Source organism: Danio rerio, chromosome 20 (genome assembly GCF_052040795.2).
Source record: "Danio rerio strain M-AB ecotype USA chromosome 20, GRCz13ab, whole genome shotgun sequence".
Lineage (NCBI taxonomy): Eukaryota > Metazoa > Chordata > Actinopteri > Cypriniformes > Danionidae > Danio > Danio rerio.
In genome coordinates, this window is record NC_141040.1 from 49,916,351 (window position 1) to 49,940,288 (window position 23,938).

Genomic DNA, 23,938 nt, shown 5'->3' on the forward strand with positions numbered 1-23,938 from the left:
AACTGAAAATTGACTCAATATTTTCCCTCCCTCAACCTTTATGAGTTTCTTTCTTCTGTTGAACACAAAAGATATGAAGAGTTTGGTTGCAAAACGCTTTGGACATTTGGTTTTTATTATTGGAAATCACTGTTCAGATCTATGTGTGAGTTGCTGCGATTAATAACATTTAAGAATATACATTTTAGGCCTATTACAAAACATATTTTTTCACAAAACGCGATATCCGCCAGACCAGTTTCTTTACAAAGTGCAATATAACAGTAATAGAACGTTCAGGATGCTTCGCGAGCTGAGCATCCCCTGGGAAGAGAGTCACCGCCGGTGAAGTGCTCCGAGTTTTCTCATTGATTTAACGATGGAAGCCTTCAACTTCACAAAAACGTATAAATACATTTACATATACATATACAAATACATTACATTACATTTATAAGTATAAATAAAGTGGACCAGAATTAGATACTCCTGCGTCTGTCAACAACACACAAATGCAGCAGGAAACGAGTCTCCGCTGATGTCAATTAAGAGGAAGGCCAGGGAGCGCCTTTTTTCCTGCGTTCCTCCCCATCACAAGATACCAGTCTGCAAGGCGACATTTCTAAGTGACCTTGTAAGTTTATTTTTTAAATAATTTCTTACATGTAGCCGAGTAGCCTATCTGACGATTTATTTATGCGGTTGCACCTATTATTTATAGCCTAAGACCACATGTTAATTCTTGTTGTTGTTGATTTACTATAACGCCCCATTCACATGGGGCTTCAGCGTCAACGCTTGACTGAAGGCGTGTCTGAAGTTGGGGCTAACGTGATCGTCATAGCAGCGTCAGCCAATGAAATTCAGTCAGCAATAGTCCACTGTCTAGCTGGTGTATTTGCATACAGCGATCTGATTGGCTGACGGTTCCGTCAGCGCTTGAAAAGTTGAGCTAGTCCCAACTTCTGCAGTGAGCAACACCTCTAAAGCGGCGCCGAAGAATCCACATTGCAGTTCGGCAGTGCCTGACGTCACACATTCAAAGTGAATGGGAAGCGTTGACGCTGACGCCCCGTGTGAATGGGACGTGAGGGAACATAAAGGGCACAGGTTGTTATGGAGAAAAATAAAAGGCTTTGGTTTTTCACAACAACAAAATGATTAAGCTATTATTATTAATATTAAAATTACAGTGAAATAATTAATCAAATATGACAGTGCGAGGCGAGCTTGTGTCGCGCACTTGGAGACACTGTGGCTCCGCCCGCTCTGTTCATATAGGTTTGGTTTTCAGTAGCGTGTAGAAGGAGCCACGCTCCACTCTTTCTGTAACAAGCTACAAGTCATTTATCTAACTAACTTAATCTTATTTATCAAACAAAACATTGATTTACTAGCTTTTCTTAATGGTATTACTGTAGTAGAATATAGCTTAATTATTAATTAATTATTAATAATTAATCTTTGTATTTATTATTCCATATATTTATGATGTATTGTTTTTTTAACCAATTTAAGATGTTTGACATTGTTAAGATTAATATGTTGCATTTTGACATGTTTTTTGACTTATTTATGAACTATTTATAGACAGAAAATTAAATAAAAAAATATTCTGGATTTGAAAATATTGTTTCTGGCCTTCACTGAGCTCAAATAATAGTTTAATGTACAAAAATTGTAAACGAACTTGACTGTTGATGTCTTAAATAATAATGTCAAATAACCAACATTTCTCAAAATGGATATATCTCGTTTTGCACTGAAACTCTTCATATTTTGTAAAAAGCTGAAAAACTGTAATCACTAACTTCTATAGTAGGAAAAGCAACTACAATGGTAGTCAAAGGTTGCCGGATTCCAGCTTTCTTCAAAATGTCTTCTTTTGTTTTCAGCAGAAGAAAGAAACTCATAAAGGTTTGAAACAAGTAAAAGGTGAGTAAACAATGATAGAATTTTCTTTTAGGGGGGTGAATTATGCCTTTACGTATCAACACTTGTGGGTAAACTGGCTGGCTGGTAGTTTTAACTTTTTTTAACTAGTTTTAACTTAAGTTTTGTATTATGTACTTATCAATATTTTTTATAAAAGTTTCTGATCCATATATAAATCTTAAATGCAATGTATAATGCAAACACATTAGGGTAAACACGATATAACATCATATAATGCATTATATAAAACAAAACAAAAAAGTTCAGGAAAAAAAATATTTAAAAAAATTAAAACCTTGTATTAAAAAGTATGCAAGCATAAAAATAAATTTTCACTTGACTTTTTGTAAAGTAAAATAAACAAGCATAATAAACTAGAAAGAAAGAGCATGTCTAGGCACGTTTGTCACCAAGTTCAATCCCAGATGTATGATTATCAAAACATTACAGCCTCTGCTAGAGGAGATACTGACTGAACACACTCCAATAGATTCTAACACTTTAAAAGGTGTTTTTTTTATATTAATACTTTATTTAAAACTAAATCTTAAGAGCAGCTAACTTAATAACAACTTGCAAGGGATTAAACAAAATTTTATTAATTTACTATTGATTGATAAATAATATAATTAGCAATACTGACCTAAAAGTTGTACAGTGTTATTGATTCTTTTCGTCTTACCAAGTGCTGTGCTCCCTCTCACTGTCAGAGTCACTTTAGTGCTGTCCATAACTGACACACAGGCAGACGCAGATGAGAATGAAGAGACCTGAAACAAGGACAGAAACACATTTGACTCCTAATGCAGAATAAATCTAAACCCTGTTAGCATTATCAGCTGATATGGATTTCCTCTGTTATATACCTGCCAACAAAGCTGCTGCACACTTGGAAATCACCTCCCAGATTTTTTAGAAGTTTAAGAGTTTTAATAGAGATTTTGTTACATTGAAAATCTATAGCAATTTATTTCAAAGTTGTAAACAACCAAAAAATCAAGAGATAATGTTTTTACATTTTCACTATATGAGAGAAGGAGGGAAAGGAGAAATTGTTGTAAAATTCCCGAATGTGAACACATTCCAGTTAACGCTGGAGTAAAAAAAATCTGTTTAACCACATTTGACTAAACTCGGCTGGTTGAGACTGAGAGGAGGAAGCAAAATCAACACGGTCTAAACCGGCTGCAGCCGGTTACTGTCAGAGACAACACCCGGTAACGTTAACCGAAAGCTCTCAAAACATAACACTGCCTAGATAAGCAACATTGTTGTACGTTGTATACGTTCTAAAAATGCTATCTAGATAGTGAGCATTCTAGGTATTTAAGACAAAACCACATTTTATTTTGCTGAGCGAAAACCTGTAACTCATAAATAATGTGAAATACAGAGTATAGCGTGCATTAAGTACCTATACGCTAAACAAAAAACATGGTAAAAATGAGCTTTACCTGAGTTTAAAGACAAATATCCATCCTTGTTTAACATACAGCAGTACCCGGGAAACGTTAATCGCGCGCTGACGTGCCCATGTTTACATGCACGCGGTTCTGCAAGCCCCGGTAATGCGACACCCTGTAAAGCATTTCTTGAAAGAATTTTATTGAGATATCAAGCGTGAAACGCTTATGTCTATCAGTTGCGCAAGTCCGTGAACTGCGAAACAAATAAAAACAGAATTACACGGGTTAAAATAGCGCTGAGAATGTTACTTTGTTGTAGGAAATAAAAATAAAGGCGGGCATGACAACTTGACCCCGCCTCTCTGCGTTTCCAGAAACGCGTATGATTGGTGAAGGAAGTGATTGACGTGGGATAGGCGGATTTGCTTTGCTGACGTGTGTGTTGGGTGGAGTTTTTCGGTAGAAGATGTTTTTCAAACTGGCCGGTGTCCTTGAAAATGTCCAAAGATAAAAACATGACATGTCATAATCATATAATAACAATCTAATAACCATTAAAACATAATTTATAATGATTATAATTGTTAATATTTATTATTTAATAAGATAAATATTCTTAAATACAAAAAATAGATTAATTTGATTAGTTTTTAATAATTAATAAAGTTTTACAATAAGTGTGAAAAATGCAGCAGTGAAACTTTAAATGAATACGTATTTGTGGTTGTTGTTATACAATTATAACTTGATAACATTATATATTATACGCATTTTCAAGAACACCAGTTTGAAAAACATCTTCTGAAGTACTCCATAATGCTTTAATTAAAAGGTGATAACACAGTGAAGAACGCTGTGCAATGTCTTTATTGTTTAACCTTATGATCTTTTATTAAATATATTAACAATAAAAAACTCTTATTGAGACTAAACAATTCCAAACAAAGTGCTCAAAAAAGCAGATCTTATACAGTTGATTTCAGAATTATTAGCCCCCCTGAATTATTAGACCGCTTGTTTATTTTTTCCCCAATTTCTGTTTAATGGAGAGAAGATTTTTTGCAACACATTTGTAAACATAATAGCTTTAATAACTCATTTCTAATAACTGAATTATTTTATCTTTGCCGTGATGACTGTAAATATTTGACTACATATTTTTTAAGACACTTCTATACAGCTTAAAGTGACATTTAAAGACTTAACTAAGTTAGTTAGTTTAACTAGGCAGGTTAGGGTAATTAGGAAAGGTATTGTATAATGATGGTTTGTTCTGTAGACTATCGAGAAATATATCGCTTAAAGGAGCTAATAATTTTATCTATTTAATGGTGTTTAAAAAATTAAAAACTGCTTTTATTCTAGCTGAAATAAAACAAACAAGACTTTTTCCAGAAGAAAAAATATTATAAGACGTACTGTGAAAATTTCTTTATTCTGTTAAACATCATTTGGCAAATATTTAAAAAGGAAGAAAAAAATTGAAAGAGGGCTAATAATTCTGACTTCAACTGTATGCACTACAGTTACTGGTATCCTTATGTATTCATGTGAGAATTTTTTTTTTATATTTTCCTAGTTTTAGTACAATATTAGTGGAGGGCACTATTATATATGAAAGCACTTTATAATAAAAAAAATATTGCTGGAGAGTTTTATGGTACGGTATGTGCACATTCATCCAATTCACGCAATCATTTTTCATTACAATTTTATGAAAACAATTTAACAGGTTAAATTTCACTTTCAAAACTTGTCCCAGAGCAAGTTGCAATTTCTTCCTTTTTCACTCTTCATCATTTAGTTAATGTAGTGGAGTAAAAAGTTAACTTTTTGTTTTGGAAAGTAGTGAAGCAAAAGCTTCCTAAATGAAAAAAAAAAAAAAAAATAGTACACTGAAAAAAATATTCATTGGATTTACTATATATTTTTTTAAGGTAAGTGCACTCAGAAATAAAGGTACACAAGCTATCACTGGGGTGGCACCATTTGAAAAGGCACACATTTGTACTTGAAGGGTTCATATTGGTACCTCAAAAGTATATACAGTTGAAGTCAGAATTATTAGCCCATATCAATTGTTTTCAACCACTTACCCTAAAAAAATATAGTAAACGCAATGAATCTTTTTTTCAGTGTACTTAAATACTTAAAATATGTACTTAAGTAGAGTAGATAGTGAGGTAAAAATGCTTACTGTTCGCTGCTTAAACCTAATTAACATATTCAAATAGGTTACAGTAACACAAAAATCGTGTCGCCATGACTTTTTGATCATTAAATGTTTTTCACAGCATGCTAAATTGATACTTTTAGATAAGGCCAGCAGGGACTTTGATTTCTAAATACTTTAAATATGTACTTAAGTACAGTAGTGAGGTAAAAATGCTTACTGTGTAGCATATTAAAATCAGTTAAAGTAACACAAATATGTGGCGTCCTGACTTTTTGATTCACAGAATGCTAAATTGACATTTAAAATGAAGATAAAACAGATATTGATTTACATATACTTAAAATATGTACTCAATTACAGTAAACAGTAAGGTAAAATGCTTACCGTCCACCACTTAAAACTAATTAACATATTTAAATAAGTTCAAGTCAGATAAAAACATGTCTTCATGACTTTTTGATCATTAAATATTTTTCACCGCATGCTAAATTGACCCTTTAAAACGAGCATGGAGACATTGATTTTTCAGCGCCTGTCTATTTCAGCAGAAATGATTGCATAATGCTTGCCGTGCCTCAGCAGAACAGGACAAAACACAGTCTGGAAGTCCCGCGTTGCATAACAGAGGTCAGACAGGAAAGAAAGAAGGAAAAAAAAGTTGTGCAGAAAACAGCAACGAAGTCATGGAGTTCAGAACAGCGTGACCTTAAATCATGCCATGTGGAGATAAAGCATATCTCCAGCCATAAATTAGCTCTGCTGCGTCCTTTATTTCTTTATGATGAACGTTTGCTGCCACCGGCGGCTCTTCCTGTTCTCTGTTCGAGCTATTGAGAGGTTAAAGACAATTGGGCTTTTGAACTGAGGCCTGTTGCTGAACGCTTTCTATTTGGACAGTACTTAGCCGAGCTGAATGGATGAGACTGCAGGATTATACATATTTAATGAGTCAGTCTCTTTCTCTCTATTTATGCTGCTTTCACACTCCCACCATTTGGCCCTGTATGTGTGTGTGTGGATCATTGTCTGAGTCTGTGTCCATGCACGATAATAGAGAGATAATGAATAAAGTGTGTGTGTGGGGCAGCTTTCAGATACAGTGCTAATTCAAGATGCAAATATAATGAGGCTTTATATGAGGTGATTAGTGTGTGTTTTGGCTAGTATTTTTAAGAAATAAGTAGAAGTGAGAGTGTTGATCAGCATGTTTGTGTGGCTGTGGGTTTTTTGGGATAATGCTGAGTTTTGCCCTTTCAACATTTTCCCAGAAAGCTTTGCAATAAGCTTGGAAATGTGATTAAGGGTTGAGAGTGGGTGTGTGTGTTTGTGTGTGTGTGTGTTTGTGTGTGTGTGTGTGTGTGTGTGTGTGTGTGTGTGTGTGTGTGTGTGTGTGTGTGTGTGTGTGTGTGTGTGTGTGTGTGTGTGTGTGTGTGTGTGTGTGTGTGTGTGTGAATAAGCCTTTTCATGCAAAACAAAGAAACTTTGTACATAATCTTTTTATTTTAATATGCATATTTTACTGCTGTTCTGGGGTGCGTTTCCCAAACTATGACAGAACTGTGGCTGAACTATCATAGTACGATGTATCGTTTGGGAAAAGAACAATGTAGTGACGAGTGTTTCCCAAAACCCGTAGTTGCTTTGTCGCAGATCTATCACTTGAACCACGTTAGTTATAACATAAAATGCCCACGCTGAAAACCCTAATAAGTTGCCTGAACGAAATTAATTAAGTAAACTCGTTGCCTCAATTTAATTGAGTAATGGAGTCTTCCAAAACTTGCATATTTAAGTTTATTTAACTTGCCGGTTTTGTAGACTATACTTAAATTGTTCAGTTCTGGAAATAAATAATGTGACTAAAAATGCTGTTCTAATGGAACTACAGGGCACTAGAGGGCGCTGGTCAGACACCTGGGATGTATAATAGGTGAGTGGGTGAATGAAGAAGAGATTTAGTTGTGGTAGAGGGAACACATGGGCTGCGTCCGAAACCGCCTACTACTCAGTAGGTACTGCATTTGAATTTAAACGTACTACTCGGCCATTAGAAAAGTGCATTCTATACAGTATGAATGTGAAAAGTATGAATGGAATTCGGACGTACTACATCCGCCATTTTGTCACGGTCACGTGACGTACCTGCGTCAGTTGCGTCGTTTCACTTCCATTCATGAATTCTCTCACGGGGCATTATGGGATAGTGCAGCGTGCATGGGATGCGCACTTCAGAATCTCGCCGGAAGTAGTAAGACATCTGGGTACTTCTCGCCTACTGATTTTCGAATTCTATGAATTCGGACATACTACTCGGCTCGCATACTGATTTTAGCGTACTATATAGTATGGAAGTATGCGGTTTTGGACGCAGCCATGGGCTGTGTTCAAAACTGACATTAAGAGAGATGAAAAGCCAAAGAGCAAGATATCTATATTCATCATTGAATGATTTTGGTTTCATATTTTAAAGACTTTAACTCCCCTGCTACTTAAGTTTCTCTAGCATTTATTTTTTTGTTAATTTTGTTATTTTATTTAATTATATATGTTGCATTATTAACGAGGATGCTAAGTTTGTGAATGTATGCAATTTGATTGTTATCTTAGTCTTTTGTGTAATTCTAAAAAGTATTAATGCCTTTCTGTTACTGTTCAACATTGTTAATAAAAAAAATAAAAAATTGAAAGGAAAAAAAAAACGGCTGTGTTCAAAACCACATACTTCCATACTATATAGTACACTAAAATAAGTATGCGAGCCGAGTAGTATGTCCGAATTCATAGAATACGAAAATCAGTACTTGAGAAGTACCCGGATGATTTACAACTTTCGGCAAGATTCTGGAGTGCGCATCCCATGCATGCTGCGCTATCTCATCATGCCCGGTGAGCGAATTCATGAATGGGAGCAAAGCGACGTAACTGATGCAGGTATGTCACCTGACCATGACAAAATGGCGGATGAGGTACGTCTGAATTCCATTCATACATCTAACATTCATATTGTATAGAATATACTTTTCTAACGGCTGAGTAGTTTTTTTTTATTCAAATGCAGTACCTATTGAGTAGGCGGTTTCGGACGCAGCCATGGTTCCTTGGAGCTACTTCAAAGTGTTTGTATTGTGAAGTCCTAGTTGGGAAACCTTGCGTTTTAAGCTCAGCTTAAGGACTTCCTTATTGTCCAGATAACTGAATGTTTGGAAAATGCATTGGTATGCTGTTTGAATAAGATTAGATGTTTTGGATCCCATCATTATGAAGTTTCATCCTGCAATTATCGGCAAGTCTTTAAATTAACGGAAAAGTACATCAACGTATTTCACGGCCGCATGGTGTCCGTAAACACACATATGTTTGTGTGTGTGTACTGCAAACTGCATTTGTGTGCGACTCATCATTTCAGAAAGGCTTGAATAAATCACCACAAATACATCAAATAAACGTACTTGGTATTTTTGACTAATGAGCTGTATTTTAGCTTCATCTGTGTCCGTCTCAATCACTGACGGCTGTTTATATTGCAGGAAAAGCAGACACGTGGGAACAGTGGGCGGGAAGAAGCAGCTCATTTGGATTTAAAGTCACAGGCCACAAAAACAGCTACACTGTACTTAAACACCAAAATGGCAGATTCTGGAGGCTATAATAAAAAATCTGATGCTTATTTTATTTACAGACACAGTCCGCAGACACCAAAGGCTTATCTTACCTCTTGTAAAAAGAGTAAAATAGGTGCCCTTTTAGTTAAAGTTTTAGCATAAAGAGCATATCAAAAGTGGCAGTAAAGCATTTACAGTCGAAGGCAAAATTATTAGCCCTTAGGTGAGATTTAATTTGTTTCCCAAATATTTCCCACATAAAAATATTCATAAAATAAAGATAAAAAAAAAAAAATTTAAGATTTATTTTTGGCCTTTTTGCCTTTATTGGATAGACCGTATTGAGACAGAAAAGCGAAGTTGGAGAGTGAGAGGGAAAGTTGGACGAAAGGAAATGTCCTCAAGCCGGGATGCCCTGACGTGCTCCTGTACCATATGTCGGCGTGCTAATCACATGGCTAATATTCCATATTTTGTGATTCATGTTTTTTTTTCTCTCTGTTTACTAATGCTTTTGAATTGCATTATGGTATCATGATTTTTCTTCCAAAAATTTATAACATTAAAAAGTTAGAAAAGGTGATTTTTAATGACATTTTTAATAGTTTAAAGTGATATATTGTCTGGGTTGGTGTTGTATATTATGCTACAAACCCTTGTAATAAACTGCCGGTACATTTTCTGTTTTACAGACTCAGTTCTCTATATATTGTTTCTCCTATTATTTCAAACTACTAAAATATCATGCCAGAGCAGTTATCAAACTCCCACAATGCAATTTACAACCAAAAATAAATGGAAAACACGTGAAGATCACAAAGTACGTTTAACAAAGCAGGACATTTTTACAGTACTTCATATATACTTCTACACTTTTACTCCCCTTTTCTTTAGGTTTGGCTGGAATAATTAGTTTTTTAAACATATACAAATTATTTTTAAGATCAATTTAATCATTATTATTAAACATTTTTCGACTGGCTTTCAGAAACCAAAAGCTAAAAAGAAGTCACGTGTAATCAGAGAGATTTGAGATTGTGCTTGTAAAGGGGTAGGAACAGCCTCACCTAGTGGCACGGTCGTTGTATGGCACTTCTATACATACTCATGCAAATCTCTGTAACATCATTTATTTTCTTAGAAATGAGTCTCATTATTAAGGCTTTAAACTAACATGTTTCCCCCACCCAACTGTATGTGGTTCATATGCATATTCATATCTCTATAGTACTTTTTCATGTGAGATATTTATTATTTCATGAAATAAAAATTAAAGATATCACTACTGCTGAGCTGTATTGCATTATAATAACCTTAAATATATTCATTTTTTTTAAATAACAATAAAATAAGTTAATATAGCCTATAGTTAAAATGATAAATTAATATATTGTTCAGATGTGAAATCATCAAGCTTCTAATAAGGCAGGTAACTTGTTTTTAAAAATGATTCTGTTTTGTTGACCAAAAAATCAATAGATAATTCAGATTATAAACTTTTATTGGAGCATGTTGTATTTGTAAAGTACAACACTTTACTCCAAACTGAGACACTGAAAACACTGTGATCATGAGCAGCTCATGTCAAAATATCACAGTGCTATATACCTTAGTTTTTTTTTTTAATGTATAATTACAACACAGTGTAATTTGATAATTAAAAGATTTGCCCATCCCTCAATAACAGTTGAGTTTGGGGACAGGATTTGAGGTCATGGACCCTTTTAAAAGTCTTACAAATGAAATTACACGAAGTTGCATTTCCTCATGATATCAGGCTTATGATGAGCAACAGTCATGGTTTTCCAGCATGCACACTGACACAAAAAAAGGTCATGATGCTGAGGTTATAGGTGCTCAGCACGTCCAAATTCCAATGATTTTTACTTAGAATTCTGTGTGTGAATTTCAGCATTTCTAGCTTGACTTTGACCCCCACAGCATTCCTGAACATGCTCGATTGACTAATATTGATCACTAAAAAAACGTTAAAAGATCAATAAGAGAATTAAAGCACACATCGTATCTAAAGACTTCATATTAATACTAATACTAAAATACTTGTAGCTAAAAAATACACTAATATACCTTTTAAAACTTCTAGCTTCTAAAATGTTCATTTAAGGTACCATAAGGCTTAAGTACAAATATATGTCGTGAAAGGTTCCAGTCACAGCTTGAATTAGCCAATATTTTGTTCAAATGTAATATAATTATGTTTACATCTCACAGTTCTGCTACTTTCCCTCTTAATTTAGAGTTTAAATATCAAATTCTGAGATTAAGTGCCAGGAAAACGGTCAGAATCCTGAGGTTATAAGGTATCACATAAGTAAAATAGTAATGCATTTCCATCTCACAAGGATTTTTACTTGTTAATTTTAGCATTTCTAATACAACACTATACTTTTTCCCTATATTTCTACGTAATATGTACATTTGAGATATGAAATAAGACCTTTTAGGTACAAATATACCGTTGAAGTCAGAACTATTAGCCCCCTTGAATTATTAGCCCCCCTGTTAATTTTTTCCCCTAATTTCTGTTTAACGGAGAGAAGATTTCTTCAACACATTTCAGCACATAATAGTTTTAATAACTCATCTCTAATAACTGATTTATTTTATCTTTGCCATGATGACAGTAAATAATATTTGACTACATATTTTTCAAGACACTTCTATTCAGCTTAAAGTGACATTTAAAGGCTTAACTAGGTTAATTATGTTAACTAGGGAGGTAAGGGTAATTAGGCAAGTTATTGTATAACAATGATTTGTTCTGTAGACTATCTGAAAAAAATAGCTTAAAGGGGCTAATAATTTTGACCTTAATTTTTTTTTTTAATTAAAAACTGCTTTTGTTCTAGCCGAAATAAAACAAAGGCTTTCTCCAGGAGAAAAAATGTTATCAGACATACTGTGAACATTTCTATGCTCTGTTAAACATTTTGTGAAAGATTAAAAAAGAAAAAGAATTCAATGGGGGGGGGGGCTAATAATTCTGACTTCAACTGTATATCTTTATATGTGCTTGAATTAGCAAATACTGTCAAAATGTAATATAATTAAGTTTATATCTCACAGTTTTGCTAAACTTTAAATATTATATTTTGAGATTAAATGGGTTTTGAGGTTATAGGTTTTCAAATCATAAATAAAATTTCAATACTGCATTTCCATCTCACAAGGACTTTTACCAAGAATTGTGAGTGTGAATTTCAGCATTTCTAGCTTGACTTTGAGCCCCACAGCATTCCTAATCCTGCTTGACCTGCTCATATTGTCCACTGAGCACAAAAAAAAAAAAAAGAAATTTAAATGATCAAAGAATTTTCTTTTTATCTTTCAAACGGTACACGTTTGTATCAATAGGGGTTCATATTAATACATTTGAAATTTCTAGGTACTTATATGTCCATTTAAGCTATTAATAAGAAGTTTTGAGGTTACAAACATAAATCTTTTGAAAGGGTACCATTCCAGCCACAGCTTGAATTTGCCAATATTTTGTCAAAATTTAATTACGTTTTTCTCTCACAATTCTGCTACTTTTTCCTGTCAATTAAGAATTTAAATAAAATGTTTCGAGATTGAATGCCAGAAAAAAGATCAGATTCCTGAGGTTATAGGTTTTCAATACATAAATAAAATTCCAATACTGCCTTTTCATCTTTTACAAGGACTTTACTTACAATTTAAAGTGTGAATTTCAGCATTTCTAGTTTGATTTTGACCTCCACAGCGTTCCTGATCCTGCTCGACCTGCTCATATTGTCCACTAAGCACAAAAAGTTAAAAAAATAAACTTTAAATGATCAAAGAATTTTCTTTTTACCTTCTAAAAGGGTTCATATTAATGCATTTGAAATTCCTAGGTACTAATATTGTCATTTAAGGTATTAAATAAGATATTTGAGGTACAAATATATACTGTTTGAAAGGGTTTCAGTCACAGCTTGAATTAGCCCCATTTTGTGCAGTATATGGGCTACATTTTGTCAAAATGTAAAATAATTAAGATTATCTCTCACAATTCTGCAGCTTTTTCCTCAATTCAGACTTTAAATGTTATATTTTTAGATTAAATGCCAGAAAAAAGGTCAGAATACTGAGATTTTAAGATTTTCAATATATAAATAAAATTAAAATATTGCATATCCAACATACAAGAACTTAAAGTGTGAATTTCAAAATGTATTTTCAACACATGAGCAAAAGTCTAATACTGCAGTTTTAATTCTAATAGGTATTTTGAGTGTGAATTGTAGCACTTCTAATTAATTCTCACAGGTTCAAATACATTTTTATTCAAAATGTAAATTTTTTTATAGCTCATAATTTTATTTTGCAGTACAAATCATCAGAATCTAAATTATACACTGTCAAAAATGAAAGTATAAATCATGTTCTGACCTAATTTTATAAGTTACACAAGCCATTTTACATCACAATAAAGTTAAGTTCAGTTTAAAAATGTAAGGCAACAAGTTTTTTTTTTTTTTTTTTTGTACAGTGTAGAGTATAATAATAAGTTGAAACAGACAATTTTAGACATAAAAGGTTACAGTTATAGGAAATAAGACTGAGTATAAAATATATAAAATACCTCATTTATATCCGCTTCTGTTCACTTTATTCATGATGGCCCAATAATGGTTAGAAACAGGCCTACATGCGCTTACATTAAAAATAAATCCTACATTCACTATGATATCCACTAATATGACCAAATGTAAAGTAATTTCGATTGTTGATCCGTCTAATATGCTTCCGTCATGTTATCGTCACTCAAACACAAAGCAGAATACGGTTTTTAATGCAGATCAGATGCAGTATAATGGATCTGACATCACACTCGGACGCCATTTGCACTTCAGGGTTGTGAGTGGCTTGCTTCATTTGCACATCAGACGCTAGGGCTTGATGACAAGCCTTTATATGTGACCTTCACATTTCATTTATTTTGAGAGAAGCAAGCAGAGGAGGTTTTAAACTATGCATGCAGACAAACAAATGCGACTGGAAGTCTTCACATTCACTGAAGAACAGATACAAAATCATGTTCGGTTTGTGCGGCCCATGCATTTTCTTGTCGTAGGTGACATGCACAAAAGAATGAATGCAGATGATGATTTGTGATAAGGGTATCAAATTCAATCACATTCATTTACATGAGAAGTGGTGTGATTCAGTCTGAACGCTCCCGCTGGCGTTTGTAAGACTAACTGATGTAGATTGTTGACTGAATTAGTATTAGACTGGTGCTCATGTAATTGAATAACAAGGACAAGCCAGAGGGCTTCTTTCAATCATCATTTAGTCTGAGCTAAACGGTCAGCTTTATGTGTGCTTTTCTTAAGGGTCATTGCAGTTATAGAGAATATAGTCAGTCAGTCAGTCCATCTATCCATCCATTCACAGTCCATCCATCGTATATTTATCCATCCATTCATTCATTGTCTACTCATTCATTCATTCATTGTCTATTCATCCATCCACCCATCTAGTCTATTTATCCATCCATCCATATATCCATCATTTATTCATCCATCCATAGTATATTCATTTATCCATCCATCCATCCATCTATAGTCTATTCATCCATCCATCATCCATTGAGTCTATTTATTCATCCATCCATCCATCCATCCATCCATATGTTATCTATTTATCCGTCCATCCATAGTCTATTCATCATCTCTTCATTGATCCATCCATCTAGTCTATTCATCTATACATCTGTCTATAGTCTATTCATCCATCCATCCATCTAGGCTATTCATCCATCTATCCATCCATCCACTCACCCATAAAGTCTTTTTATCCATCCATCCATCTATAGTCTATCCATCAATCCATCCGTCATCTATTTATCAATTTTTATTTTATTCAGTCTATTCGTCAATCCATAGTCTATTCATCCATCCATCTATCCACCCATCCATAATCTATTCATCATCTCTTCATTGATCCATCCATCCAGTCTATTCATCCATCCATCCATCCATTTTTTACCTTTGCCTTGATTTGCCTTTAGAATTTACCTTTCCCTTGATTCGCTTACTAAAGTCTCTGCATTGTCCTCTATGCGTTATATATACATTTGAAGCTAAATCTGATTAATTTACACCATTTCAATTGAAACATTTAGTTTCGGATAGTAGCTTAAAAATAAAACAAACAAATAAAAGGTTGCAATAAATGGACGGCTGGCCAAATCAAAGAGCCCAGTTTAGGCATCTCTGATCTAATGCATCCTTGCTAAATAACATATATATATACACTAGATATTGCATAGGGACCCTGAGCATGCGTCAATAGCGCCGCCACATTGGTACAGTGCTTACAGGACAAAAGTCATTCAACCGTACAAGTCAAGACAGTGTTACTATGTAAAGATGTGGGACTTTAGCGCTGTCTACGGGTGCAGTAACGAGCAAACAAAGAAAACAAAGCACAAAGGCAAAACATTTCATAGGTAAGATTTTGTTTTTTACGTTTTTGTATGTTATGAACTTTTGTGTGAAACAGGCAACGTTATTGATGATAATACAGTCACTTACTGCACTCATCATAAAGCAAAGTAGCACCAGCTCGCAATAAATACTCAGCTTTGCATTGTTTGCTGAATAAAATCAGGGATGCTGCAGTGCCAGAAAGTTGAATTATTGTATTATTGTTATAATCGATTAAGTGAACGAGTTGTTCATAACGGAGATTCATTCACTAACGAATTGCTCCCTCCAACAGTATGAGAAGTAAAAGCAGGAGAGGGTCGGTGTTTCAGGACTAGGATTAGTTCAAATTTAACAGGGAGGGTGGATAGTACATTTCCACACACACAAACACAAGCTTTTTGTCAGGAATGCCCACGTGATCACTGATCCATTAATGTAGAAAAGTGATGTACAGTTATAATATTCGTAATTTAAAAAATATTTGCATACTGACCACCGGGAAGACTCTCTATCATAGATATATGTGTATATCTTTGGCTTTGGATGGCCACAGTCCTCCACTGCAGCTTGGTCTCGCATTCATTTCAAAGGAGCGCTACCCTGTGCTAAAATGGTTGCTCTAATGACGCATTCCTTCTAATAGACAACAGCAAGGTAGGCGACATCTAATGTATATATCTGGCTAATTTAAAGTATTACCAATTTTATATAAAAAAGATGAATTAGTTATATTATTATTATTATTAACAAAGATATGACATTTACCTGCTGTAAATGGTCCACCACATTGCTATCTTTCTTCAGAACTCCAGTCCTTTTCTTATTTGTCCTGCTTATTTTTCTTCCAGACGTGATTGGCAGCATTTTCTCGGCCTCAGCGATGTTCATCTTGGAAAGATCTTTACCCATAATTCCTTCAGTCTCACATTCCCTTCTCTCTTCATTTAGTTTCACCAGCCTCGGGCTCACGCTGGATGTTTATGCCTCCTCAGATCACATTATCCAAAATGGGACTGGAGGTGTCGGCAGTCTTCAAATGTCAGTTTAAACTCCTCTGCCGCTGTGGGTTTTCCTCTGGATGTGGAGCAAAGAGATAATGGCTGAAGTCTGATCGATTTCAGATAGGCCATCGGCTGACAAACACGACCTCTGAGGGGGAATTGATGAATTAAAGGAGATCAGCAGGTCATCGCTGGTGTGGAAACCTCTGGAAAGATTCAATTAAATCAGTTAATTGGCTGATATTGTCTTTTAGGGCAGACGGAGCTTATCATGAGTCTCATTTCATCAGTTTGTTCTTCCAGTGTTATCTGAAACATTGGAGACTGTAAGGTCAGTCTGTAAGGTTATACAGTTAAAGTCCATATTATTAGCCTTCCTGTGATTTCCCTTTTCTTTTTTAAATATTTCCCAAATGATGTTTAACAGAGGAAGGAAATTTTCACAGTATTTTCTACAATACTTTTTCTTCTGGAGAAAGTCTTATTTGTTTTATTTCGGCTATAATAAAAGCAGTTTTTAATCTTTTAAAAATCATTTTAAGATAAATATTATTAGCTCCTTTATATTTTTTGATTGTTTACAGATCAAACCATCGTCATACAGTAACTTGCCTAATTACCATAACTTGCCTAGTTAACCTAATTAACCTAGTTAAGCCTTTAAATGTCTCTTTAAATTGCACAGAAGTGTCTTGAAAAATATTTAGAAAATATTAAGGTCACACTTTACAATAAGGTTCATTAGTTAATGTTAATTAATGCATTTACTAACATGAACAAACAATGAACAATACATTTACTACTGTATTTATTCATGTTAATAAACGTTAGTTAATGAAAATACAGTTGTTCGTTGTTAGTTCATGTTAACTCATGGTGCATTAACTAATGTTAACAAGCTAGACATGAATGTTATTAATGTATTAGTAAATGTTCAATTATGATTAATAAATGCTGTACATGTGTTGTTCATGATAAGTTCATGTTAGTAAATGCATTAACTAATGAACCTTATTGTAAAGTGTGACCAATATTATTTACTGTCATCATGACCATGATAAAATAATGCCCTTCCAGCAGCAACCCATCCTGGGAAATCTTCAACAAATTAATCTGACAAAATAACTCGCAATACTGGTTTAAAAATTGGGCGCCAAAATTTATGTAAGGGAAAAATCTTAAATAAAATTTGCAAAAATAGCAAAAATCAAGAGAAGCAAGAAATTTATAAAAAAATTTTGTAGTAGTTTTATTTTAATTTATTGTTTTATTTTTGCATTTTTAAGGATGTTCTGTGACTAAAATATTATTTTAATAAATATATCTGTTTAATTAATCTGTTTTGTTCAAATGCATATATATATATAATATATGTATATATATATATATATATATATATATATATATATATATATATATATATATATATATATATATATATATGTGTGTGTGTGTGTGTGTGTGTGTGTGTGTGTATATATATATATATATATATATATATATATATATATATATATATATATATATATATATATTTATTTTTTTTTTTAAATTAAGAATAATAATGTCACAGCAGGGTAATCATTTGTTCTCTGTATATATGTGCATGTATTAAATAATCATAATACAGAATGCAGTAAATAAAATACATTTACATCCCCTATTACAAAACTCTACATACCGAGGTTTACTTAAATATTGAAAAATTGCTTCATGATTTAAAAATATGTTTCTTATGTAACTTATTCCTGTGATACGAAGCTTAATTTTTAACTCGTTGTGTGCAGATTTTTTGCTTGTTCAAACTACTTATTTAAAATGAACTGAAACGAACACAATTCTTCACATTTCATTGGGACAACTTAATTTTTTTTATGTTCTATCCACATACATTTGTTAAAAGTGTTAAGTTAACTTAATTTGTGTTTGGTCAACATGATCATGTTGTTATTTCAGCTCATTTTACATGCAGTTGAAACCAGAAGTTTACACTAAAAAATGAACATAACCATTTTTTTTAAATGTCTGATGGTGAATCATACTAAATGTTGACTATTTTAGGTCCGTTAGAATTACCTAAATGATTTACCTTTTCTAAATGCCAGAATAACGAGAGTTTTTTTGGATATTTTTTTATTCATTTCTAGACAGTCAATAGTTTACATACATTTGCTTGGTATTTTTTAGCTTTGCTTTTTTCAACTGTAAAACTTTGGTCAAATGTTTTGGGTATCCTTCCACAAGCTTCTCACAATAGCTTGCAGGAATTTTGGCCCATTCCTCCAGACAGAATTGGTGTTACTGAGTCAGATTAATATTAAGATAATGTTCTTTGTTCATGATGCCATCTATGCTGTGAAGTGGACCAGTCCCTCCTGCAGCAAAACAGCCCCACAACATGATGCTGCCGCCCCCATACTTCACAGTTGGGATGGTGTTCCTAGGCTTGTAAGGTTTCCCTTTTTTCTTCCACATGTAACACTGGTCATTATGGCCAAACAGTTCAATCTTAGCTCCATCAGACCACAGGACATGTCTCCAAAAATATTCTGTAGTGTAATTCAGCAAATTGTAATCTGGCTTTTTTGTTGATTCTGGCTTGTTGATTTTCCCATGTTGTCACACAAGGAATCAGTGTGTTTGAGGTTTTCTTTGAATATTCTGCAGTTTTGCCTCCAATTAACTCAAATGTTGTCAATCATAAATTTCCAAAACCTAGACATCATCATCTGAGCTTTTTCAGAGGCATAATAATCCTATTGTATGTAAACTTGACTTTCAAGAAAAGTTATAACAATTTCTCAAAAACATCTCTCTCATTATTCTGCTATTAAGCATAACAGAAACAAATGTGATAATTCCAATTTACCTAAAAGAGAAAAGGTTTAGCCACATTAACATCTGACTTTCTGTTAAATGGTTATAAGCCTTTTTATACAGTCTATGTACACTTCTGCTTTCAACTGTAAGTAGTTTTAACAGGTAACATTTTTTTTGTTGCGTGTACAGTACTATTAACTAAACTATCAATTGTAAAAACTGTAATATACTAACATTTTTACTACAGTAAACTCTTGTATGTTGCTGTATATAGTTGTAGAAAAGAGTATTTGGTAGTGTGTTTAAAGTTGTGTTACAACTATAGAATAACCACAACAGATTAACTGAAGTACTTTACTATAGTATGATTCAAAAACACTACAGTATTTCATAGAAATTTCCTAGTGTATTTTTCATGCAGGTATAAGTAGTATACTTGTAAGAACACTACTTCAGACAAAATTGGCTCACTTTTTTGTAGATATGCAATCTTCAAATATATTTTATTCAAATATCAATGTACTGACATGATGAATACTCTAGTAATTTAAATCAAATACTATAGCGTTTTTAAACCATACTCTAGTAAAGTGTATTATAGTATTTACAACACTCTTTTAACAAATTTTTACTGAATAACCGTAATAAATACTGTAGTATTCCTTTTTTTCCTACAGTAAACTCTTATGTTACTGTATACATTTGTAAAAAACTTACATTTCTTTATATTGGATTCATCTTTATTTCTATAGCGCTTTTACAATGTAGATTGTGTCAAAGCAGCTTCACATAAATGGTCTTAGTAACTGGATCAGGGTAGTTCAGTTTTTAGTGTTTAAGTTCAGTTCAGTTTAGCCCAGTTCAGTATGGTTTGAAATCATTACTGAGAGTTCAAACACTGAAGAGCAAATTCATCGATGTGTAGCTTTACAGATCCTGAACCATGCAAGCCAGTGGCGACAACAACGGAGAGGGAAAAAAAACTGATTTTAATTGATCCATTTTATTAATATTTATTAATATTATATTAGAAAAACATATGATTAAAGGAAAGATGTTCCATATTTGTGTCCACATCAAATTAATTTTACAAAACTGATTTTGAAGCATATTGTATCCAAGTAGTTTTCACACTTATCAAAGTAAAATGTCAGTTTAAAAACAATCCAAACTGCAAAAGGTATCCAGGCTGTGATTTTTAGCATTACATCCAATCATAAACATATAAAAAACAAGTTCAAGTAAACTGGAAATTGCTGCTGTGAGTAAACGTGCATGGATTGATTGTTCACCTTAAGACTAATAATGTGTTGTAGCAAAAAAATAAAAATAAAATTGTTATTTTGATTTCATGCCAACTTTAAAAAAAATAATAAATTGGCATGTTCAGCGAGGACAATATCCTATTTCTTTTACTATTATTTTTTTTAATAAGTAATCAGGAGAATTGATCCGGAGTATGCATGTTCTTAGATGTTATTCAGTGTAAACCTAACTTCAATTATTATTATTTTTTTTTACATAAAAAAAATGTAGATATACTAATAACCCTAAATAATGTAAGAGAATAGAGTTGGAAGGCATAGCTGACCTAAAAATAAAAACTCATTTATCATCATTTACTAAACCTTTATGAGTCTCTTTCTTCTGCTAAACACAAAAAGATATTTAGAAAAAAGCTGTTCTACTATATTCCATGGTGTTTCTTTTTCCTACTATTCAACAGAAGAAAGAAACACCTAAAGCTTTGAAACAACTTGAGGGAGAGCAATCAATAAAAAAATATTACCTTTTTTGTGGCAAGCCATTGGTAAAATTTCAAAAAATACATCATGCCAAAACATCAAGATGAAGTCAGAATTATTAGCCCCCCTTGTTTATTTTTTCCCCAATTTCTGTTGAACGGAGTGAAGATTTTTTTTTTCAACACATTTGTAAATATAATAGTTTTAATAGCTCATTTCTAATAAATGATTTATTTTATCTTTGCCTTGATGACAGTAAATAATATTTGACTAGATATTTTTAAAGACACTTCTATACAGCTTAAAGTGACATTTAAAGGCTTAACCAGGGTAATTATGTTAACTAGGCAGGTTAGGGTAATTAGGCAAGTCATTGTATAACGATGGTTTGTTCTGTAGACTATCAGGAAAAAATAGCTTAAAGGGGCTAATACTTTAAACCTTAAAATGGTGTTTAAAAAATGAAAAACTGCTTTTACTCTAGCAAAAATAAAACAAGAAAGACTTTCTCCAGAAGAAAAAATATTATTAGGCATACTGTGGAAATTGTCTTGCTCTGTTAAACATTAATTGTGAAATATTAGGTGGGAAAAATTCAAAGGGGGGCTAATAATTCTGACTTCAACTACACAAAACATTAACATTTTCTACCCAAATGTCTACATTTCTATAAGTAAATTACATTAATCTCAGTACATTCAGCTTAAGTGTTTCTTTCGTGTATAGGCAACAGCAAAGTACATTGGTTGGCCTGAAACCGTTCCCGTTGTCTTGGATGAATTATAAAGTGTTTTGGGGTGGATAAAGGGAGAAAAGCTCCTCTATGTGCACTTCTGCTGCTTCAGTTTCTCTGTTGTATTCTGCTTTATCTAGTCTGTCTGAATGTTTCAGCTCTCACACGGGTCCTCATGTGGGTTTTAAAATGAGAACAGAGCTCAGGGCGGCAAGAGTGCAGATTTTCACAGTGTTTCTCGGCGTGTTGTCTGTTTCGCTTTCATTACTGTACAAGTCAAGATTATCATCATTCTGCTACATGTGTAGACATACAAACCAAATGTCGTGTCATAAATATAAACACAACAGTGTATGTAAGAGCTGTTTTAAACCTACATAATACCAGTATTACCAGTGTAAATTTTAGTGTGCAGTAATGTAATATGAAGCTGTAATATCGCCCTAACCCTCATAATCCCTAACAACCTCAGAACCATTGAAATACAGAGTTGGTAGATAATCTGATGGGTAGGAAAATGCCAGGACACCTCGGAGCGGTTATCTAACTTTACATACAGCAGTATTTACGGTATTTGCTGGTATATACATACATATTCGCATTTGTTTCACCTTTGCAGGAATATTTTTTAATGTTGTGACATACGAATTGGTTACTTTCGCAAGCCGAAGCGCAAGCCTGAGCCTGGCCTGACGCTGTCTAAAATGATTAAGCCTGAACCCAAACCCATCGGGTCCTGTCGGGTATGGGCAATGATCTTCAGCTCAACCCCAGAAACCAAAACAGGAATCTTCTTTATTGTAAAATAAATAATCTGATGGGTATTTTGTGCTGAAACTTTACAGATCTATTCTGGAGACACCAAAGGCTTATCTTACATCTCGTAAAAAGGGGTAAAATAGGTGCCCTTTTTTAAAAAACTAAATAATTACTCAATGTTAATTTCTTAAATTATTTTTCAAATAGCAAATTTGAGTTAACTACACACATGAAAATTATTTGGGAAACAACTTACTAAAAAACTAAGAAATAAGTATTCCTATGTATTTATACCAGAGGATTTCACTCAAATGATTGATCTACCGGGGGATGTTTATAAAGAGGACATGATCCATGTTAAAAAAAGGATGCTATATTTGTGTTTAAAGGGACGAGAGAGGCAATGCAGCGGCAAATCAACACAGAGCAGGAGCTTCTCATCGGTGAATGAATACATTGAACACCTGCACCACTGCTTGTACCACAACAGGTTTGTCTTTTCTGAATGTACACAAACCCACATTAAATAAAGGTTTAAACTCCTTGAAGTTGCTCACAAGACCTGCTGTCACTGTTTGATTTAGCTAATAGTTTCCTATGTCTGCATGTAAGAGATTTGTTTGATGTAGACTGAAAGCACACATCAACAATATGATCTGTGTGTCTAATATACACAAAGCCTAAAGGGTGCATGCATATCGTGGACTATATTATTTGAGATCCCAATTCCTTGAATAAGTGACATGTTTTTAGGTTTAAGGAGTTTCAGTCTAGCATGGTTTATTTTTTTATGGTTTATTCTGATATTTAAAGCAGTTTGTTTGGATTCAAAGAAATAAAATTTTCATTGTGGATTTCACCACTGCATTTATACCTGCCTTATTGATATTCTACCCAGCAAGCATCTATTGCCTGTTAAAAAAAGATGTCTAATGGGCCCCAAAAAAACATAGACTTATTGGATCAAACAAGACAACATTTGGTCTCTCTGTAAAAATGTAATAGTCCAAAATAAACTATAGCCACCAAAAAGACAAGAATGCAAGACAATTTGAATAGGATATTGTACTGACATCTTTTTCAACCATCAACTTTTTTAAGTGGGCAAACACTTTTAACTGAGGATAAACGTTTCACACTTACAATTTAGATGTAAGGTTAGCATCAGTTTTCCTGGGGTTAAAGGAACACCAGTATTAACTGTTGAGTTTTCTGTTTTTAACCCATTCAGCTAAACTTCCTTTCTGCCCTGCTGAAAAATCCATCTTAAACAGGCCTAGGCTGGTTGGCTGGTTTTAGCTTGTTGACCAGGCTGGTTTTA

At 33.4% G+C, this 23,938-nt stretch overlaps 1 protein-coding gene across 15 annotated transcripts in view; it reads right to left on the reverse strand.

Moving 5' to 3' along the window:
• Positions 1 to 3,656, reverse strand: part of gpcpd1 (glycerophosphocholine phosphodiesterase 1) — a 43,668-nt gene extending 40,012 nt beyond the window's left edge. For 10 of the 15 annotated variants that reach the window (XR_015517588.1, XR_015517589.1, XR_015517586.1 and 7 more), the window contains exons 1-2: positions 3,369 to 3,656; positions 2,597 to 2,684 (exon numbers count right to left, since the gene is read on the reverse strand). Coding sequence is in view for 5 of the 15 variants with exons in the window: in XM_087296640.1 (XP_087152766.1) it covers positions 2,597 to 2,645 (49 nt within the window). In the remaining 10 variants the exon portion in view is untranslated. 15 annotated transcript variants of the gene reach the window in all.
• Between the last annotated feature and the right edge of the window lie 20,282 nt (positions 3,657 to 23,938).